General features: G+C 44.1%; 1 protein-coding gene across 1 annotated transcript; it reads right to left on the bottom strand.

The window, feature by feature from the left end:
* Positions 1–3304: 3304 nt before the first annotated feature.
* On the bottom strand, positions 3305–3551 carry PHALS_01760 (uncharacterized protein; the record flags this gene model as incomplete). The annotated part of the gene is made up of 2 exons (XM_024716216.1): positions 3305–3358; positions 3435–3551. 2 exons carry the CDS (start codon positions 3549–3551, stop codon positions 3305–3307), a joined length of 171 nt encoding a protein of 56 aa, XP_024581837.1.
* Between the last annotated feature and the right edge of the window lie 3171 nt (positions 3552–6722).

The following is a 6722-nucleotide window of genomic DNA, read 5'->3' as shown; positions in this document are numbered from 1 at the left end:
TCCTTTGAAATTGACGCTCGTTTATACGATATAGTTACCCATTGTCGTGATTTATTATGTCGTGAAATCCGTTGACTTTGGACTGGATATTTATTCTGGCTTTACATCTTGTTCACTCGCCAGCCATTGAATAATCTTCAATAGTCATCAGCTCATCACCAGCTTCCGACTGCTGTTGTTGTTGTCGCACATCACCTCGCGCGTAACTTGTAAGCGCCTTATTTGGTAACCTGATAACAGCTGATCGTTCTATTGCGTCGACGACGAGTGCAGATCAAATCCGCTCATCTATCCGAGAATGCAAACGTGCCTTTGCCAACATCGAACTTGAATGATGCTCCGATTTCATGTTGAATGGTTCTTTCGCACATTAAGCTAAAAGCTGGCATCATTATAAAAAGCACATTGACAAGTGTAGTCGTTCAGTGTATCTGCTCAAGAAGTTTGGAAATGAAAAGTCAATACGAATATCACGACCTGCCACCATAGGTTTTGACGAAATCTTAAGTCGAATGGAAGATCGAGTGATGGCTCGAACCGCGTATTGAACCGCGTATACCCGCGCCATTGGACCGATCACTGGTGCTGTAGGAGGAGCACGAAGCCTCATGTACGTACCGTACATCCAGCAATCTAATCTAAATTCCGTTCAAACATTTGACACACAATTCTTAGCATGGGTTTCTGCAACCAAATCCGTGAATGTCCACCGTTTGCAAAATGCGAATTCCGCTGGTTAAAATACGCAATATGCGCTGTATCCCTTCAATTATATTAGAGCCTAAGCGATGAACGAGAGTGGAGACTTGAAGTACCATGGATCATTTAAGACGTTACTATCCAATGTGTCTTCCAAGGCGGCAGCATTTTCTAAGTATGTAAATCGTCAGATGCATTGGATCTTTTGACAAAACGAACGAACTTACTGAGCGGCTATCCAGCGTGATATTGCAGCGGTTGGATAAATGAGTTTTCGCAGAGGTTTCCAGAATAACGGTTGTTGCGGTACATCTGGATTTGACTAATATGGCATTTCGACAGTAATGAACTCTCCCATACTACCAGCGGCATAGACATCATTCGCAAGATGGCAAAGAATGGATGGAAATTATGTATCAATAGTTGGGATCAAGCTGAGGTAGAGCCTAATGATGTAGCGTCAACGAGTGTTAAAGGGGTGAAGAGTAGCCGCAATGTTATAGCTAGAATGCACAATAGATATACCTTCAGGAGATGAACTAAAGCAATGAGGAGAAAGGACGCATATGACCGTTTAATCAAGATGCTTTCGCAGAAACTCCGGTGAACGTTTCGCAGGTTAAATTGGAGAAAATCTCAGAAGCCTCCTGTTCTAGTGGTGGTAAGATAAACAGGCTGCTATCAATCATGTAGCAGATATGATGTTTCAATACCTCCGTAGTAACCAAATTATTTTTGTAGGTGGGACAATTATGAATGACCTTTGCACTTTTTGAACCAGCCCATTTATACAAGGTCAAATAATTTGACATTATGACTAAAGGGAAGGAAGTAATATATTGGCGATTATGTGGAACTACTTCTCTTTACTTAGAAGCGTCCAATACAATGAACATCAATGTGCTTCACCTCACTCGTCGTTTGAACTATTGAATCATCGAAAAGTCAAACCCAGAGACGAAGGTGGAGAGTATCAATGCAGTCAAGTGGCGTCATAGCTTGTCCCGTACATGCTTTGAGTGGCGTCATCATAACTTTCCTACTCGTCGCTTGCTGTGAACGCTCAAGCTCTGGCTTAATCTCGATCCTATCAAATTGCGTAGAAACTTAAGCATGTTGGGTAAGAGTACCAAAGTAAGCATATCCGGGATTTGGTTCTTTGTTTCGACGTAATTGGCCCCAATCCCAGCGTTCTCTGTAGTAAAGTCACATGCTTGATTCTGGCATTATAGCCAGCGTTTTGTGCCAGTGCTATCGCCCTTTATTTTTTTTCTCAGATTTGAGTAGCAAGTTTATGACCCTTGCCTACGTCCTTTAACGTCGCGCGCGTCCACAGTACCTCTAAGGTGAATAAGTTTAGCGCTTTGTACTTTACTTATGTTCAACTCAGCGCTACAGTTATCTGAAACTTCGACTTGAACACCACTGCCCCATTCCGATTCGGATCACAGCGCCTTGGAAATATCTTTTTCGTACTCTATTCCATTCGAGCATGGTATCTTTAGATACCAAAGCACGCGGATATCTGCTCGCCTGGGCTATACTCCCGAGTTCTCCAGAAATCTGGACAGCTGCGTCACCACAGAGGCAATGTCCAGCATTGCACTCGTCGTAACGTATATAAGAAATTTGATTGAGGTCGGTACGAACTTGACTACACCTTGATGGTTTTGACATCAGTTACAAGTCTTAATCTTTTGACAGCTTATGTAATGAATGCAAGGATTGTCGAATACCATGACGTTCCTCTGATTAAATCGCTTCGTCTCATCGTCAATGTACCGTACCTGCTTGGTCATCAGCGTTCCAGCACTATTGTCGCGGTCCATTCCCATCCCCAAAATAAATTTTGCGTCACCCAAATCTTTAATCTTGAGAGCGTTCCTGCTAGTATCTTTTGTTTCAAGAATCTCAGCATAGGCCTTGACTGCAATTATCATATCGTCCACGTGCAGGCAGATTTATATGAAGACGATTTTGGACCGTTTTACATACAGGCACTGATCTGCCCCCAGACCTTAAAACTGTTTCTCACGAAGACACCGTGTAAAAGCTTGTTACAGCGCATGTTGCTTGCTTTAACACGTAGATTGCCTTATTTAGTTAACAAATATGATCCCCGGCGTCTTTAATACCGTTACTCTATGTACTCACGGCCTTTTTTACTTTGCTGTTTAGAAATACTATGTCTGCATCCAATTGTTCCAATTAGTAACTTTCTCCGGGCGCAGACGCTAGACTGCCAATACAACACGAAATGCGTTCATATTCGCCATAGAGAAGTACGTCTCTCCTGTTGGTGGATTGTAGCGTCAAAGTCTACTGCTTTGGTTGCGCTGATAGGCGAAGATCAACCGAGTCTAATTGGGATGAGCTATTCCACAAGGCACAAGCGACCAAGTACCAACTTATTTGTGTGATAGAAGGTCTGCCTTGATTGCCTCCTTTCAAGCAACTGCTTCATTACTCGTGATTACTCAAGTGTACGTGTTTGAAGTGTTTGGAGCGCCGTTAATCTTTGCCGCATACGCCAATACTGCTTCAGCAAGTAATCAATCTTTGGACTCTACGGGTTAGTTGGATCATGGTCCTCTCCAACTCTTGTTTAAAATCCGGATACAAGCCGTCTTCTTGTAAAGACACCTTGATCGCTCTGCTCCTGGACAGAATACCGAATGACCCTTCTGAAGCGGTTGGAGGGCACGATTTCTAGCCACTTCCGTTCCAATTAGTACCCCATCTTCTAGTGCCAGAGGCTGTTGCACACTAGGATCCACTTCCGACTCAATCTCATCCATCATATGCTCTAGAACGGGTTCTTCGACGTTCTCTATGCATCGCACATTGAGCATCCGGGATCGGGCTGCTGTCGCATTCTTTTTGTTCTGTAAATAATCGTTTCGTGCCCAGAATACGTTTTATTGAATATACGGCTCGCTTCACGCCTGCCAAGCTTGATCAAATGTGCTACTTTCCACCTTAGACGCTATTACGTCGTAGACATGGTACCTCTTTATATTCGTACACGACGATACACACTTAAAGCTCTCGGGGTCATACTTCGTCCTTTTTGCATTGTCTACGAAAGCGAACTCATGCGACTCAAGCACACGCAATTGTTCCATTTGCTGCTTCGTCTTAATGCCTACATCATATGGCGTCATGCTCGACCACTCGGTAGTTACAGGCAAATTAATCAGATAAATTGCGATGCTCACAGCTACTGCTCACCATATCATTGACACGCCCTCGTCATGCAGCATGCTCCGAGTCTATTCCATCCGCTACTCTGTTCTGCTGATGACAGAATGGTACCGTACGCTGAAGCTTGATGCCGTGCCATTATCACCAAACGTTGACCTTTTTGCTCATGAAATCCGAATCATTATCAGAGCTAATACGCTTAGTTTGTTCTCCCTATTGGATATCGTAATGTGCCTTGAATGCCTTGAACAAGGTAAGCTAAGTGGTTATTTTGCTCTTGTTCTTCATGTGGTACGCAACCACGTATCGTGTGAATCACCTACAAGTGTCATAATATATCGCTCACCTTCTTTTTAAAGCGATCACATTGTTGTAACTATATCAGTGTGAGCTAACGCCAGTACGCGCGATGTCTTGGGCGTCGATCTTGTTGAAAATTGTATCATGACCTGTTTACTTTCATACATTCTCTACATGATGTCACTACTCACAGTTAACGTACAATTGTGGTACGCTGCGTTTTAGCCATATCATTGTTGCTTAAAGTCCCAAACCATCGTGCCAGATCTCACACTGGGTATCGACCCTGGTATACGCAACGAACAGTACTTCTTCTTGCTCGCAGAAAAGAATAAAGCCATTTTCGACCTTATTGACCGGAGCCGCAACACTGCTTATGTATCAGATGGCACGTATGAAATGCTGAATCTCGGTGCGTAAGCCGTGCTCTGCAAGCTCTCCAATCGGTGGCGATCGTATAAGTGTATACTACGCTAACCATCTTGATGCGCTGGTCATTTATCCTAATCAAATGAACCGTTCTCATTCAGATTCACTTATTTCTTGTCGTCTGCAAAAGGACATCAATGTTAGAGGCCGAGTCATCATGTTGAAAATGTCTTTTTCGCACGGAGTCATGTGCGATGTCGCGCCAAAATCTGTTAGTCATCCGTCGAACTAAATATCTCCGATAGCTAATATCGCATCATCCTCAGCATCATCGCTTCTACCCGGGCAGTCTCGCTTCATGTTACAAACTCGATTGCTTTCGAAAGGCTTGTGCTTCACACCACCTCGGTTTTATTTTGAGCCGTTCCTCTTTCGTCCGTTACTACTCTAGCCCCTGAACTGCCCACCATTACCGTGAATATGAAGCGCTTCCTCTGTCGTATTCTTCTTTTGCAACCATCCACGCCCCTATAACATCTTGTCTTTGACCTTGGATAGTGTAATTTCCTTTGCATTGTCCGTAAAAAATACAATTAGTCGTACCCCGTCTGAAAGCCGCTCAGCAGTACCACTAGCTACCAGGAATTGTCAACCGACTCTCCAGCTGCCTGGACACCGACGACGGGCTCATCAAAGGCAGTTAGATGCTTGGGCATTGCCGTAAAATTCTCAATCTTAATATCATGGAGCTTTTATCTCGACACGATTGTGAAGCGTTGTCTGGTTGAAGAATTACCGCAGAGTCGTTCAAGCGTTCATAGCCGTCGTCGCAGACCGTATCTTGGTCTGATGTTTCCGCTCGACGCCTTGATAGATCATATCCTCTCCCCTCTTAACGACTTGAACATGTACCAATAACCTCTTGCGCGCCAAATCATGTGTATGCTCAAACAGCTAGTTAGAATGTTTTTTGTCTTGGAAAACCTCAATGAGCCTGGACGTCATTGTCGCATTGAGGCGGGCCATTTGGGTAGTGATCTCGTAGAAGCTGTTCACCTGTTAGTTTGATAATGAAAATCGAACTGAATATATAAGGACTTTATCTCGCTACACTGTGCCACCTTTCATCCTATTGAATGTACCCTTGTTTATTTGAATCAATGAACAACTGACAATACAGTCGATGCAGCGGAGCTGCCGTAGCTAAGCGCTTGAGGAAGCGTACTTAAGATCACCGACCTTTTGTTCTTTACAAGAATCAATTATGAGTTAGCGGATCGCAATCCGCTTACTCCAAGAGGAATTATTGCCTCCCCAAGGCTAATTGACTTTTCGGTTTCAAGTCAAAAATTATTTCAATTTATTTTTTATCCTAATTTTGTAGGTTTAAATTTTCCTTAATATACTAAATATATATAGTGAAATCTAAATACAAGTATGACTTCTGGTTATCGAGCCCCGTACCGTATTCTTGTTTGGGTGTGATCACACCATGCACATCTCGTGTGACACACACACCTTTTATCAGGGTTAGTGTAACCTCCATTACACCCTCCCAATTAAGACTGAGAACATTTACAGTTCAAGTTGATTATTGCCTCGACGAGGCTCGCGTGTCTGTTAAACACTGCAACTCAATTTGTTGGAATTTTACAACTTCCTTGCTTAATGAGCCTTGTATCCACGACACAAAATCACCAAGTCTTGCGGGTTCTGACAGCGAGCACGGGCTGAGCCCAACTTCGTCTTCCGCACTTAGTGCAAGGTCGGACAGGCCGACCGCAGCACCGAGGGTTGTATATCCTAGGCTCAATGAGCACAAGCGTCGCGCACGCTGTCAGTGACAACACCTTTTTGAGGATGTGGGATTGATCGACTACGAGTCTGAAACCCTTTTCCCGCATGGGATGACGAGGAAGGCGAGTTGCACCAGCAGCATGATACGAGCCCTGCTCGCGCCTTGCGGACCCCATGTCGAGCCATCTAGCCATCCTCTGAGAGAGGAGGGGCGACTGAGTCGCAGTGCGAAAAGACGCATGATCAGTGTAGATCACAAACGGCTTGGAGGAGGGGAGCAGGTGAACCATGACAAGTCTTTGAAATGACAAGTACATACTTCATCGCAAGTAACTCTTTGTCATGAAATGGGC

The sequence above is a fragment of the Plasmopara halstedii genome, assembly GCF_900000015.1.
Source record: "Plasmopara halstedii genome assembly, contig: Scaffold_1583, whole genome shotgun sequence".
In the NCBI taxonomy this organism is placed as follows: Eukaryota; Oomycota; class Peronosporomycetes; order Peronosporales; family Peronosporaceae; genus Plasmopara; species Plasmopara halstedii.
Note: the sequence above shows the minus strand (reverse complement) of the source record. Positions and strands in the feature narration are given on the sequence as shown.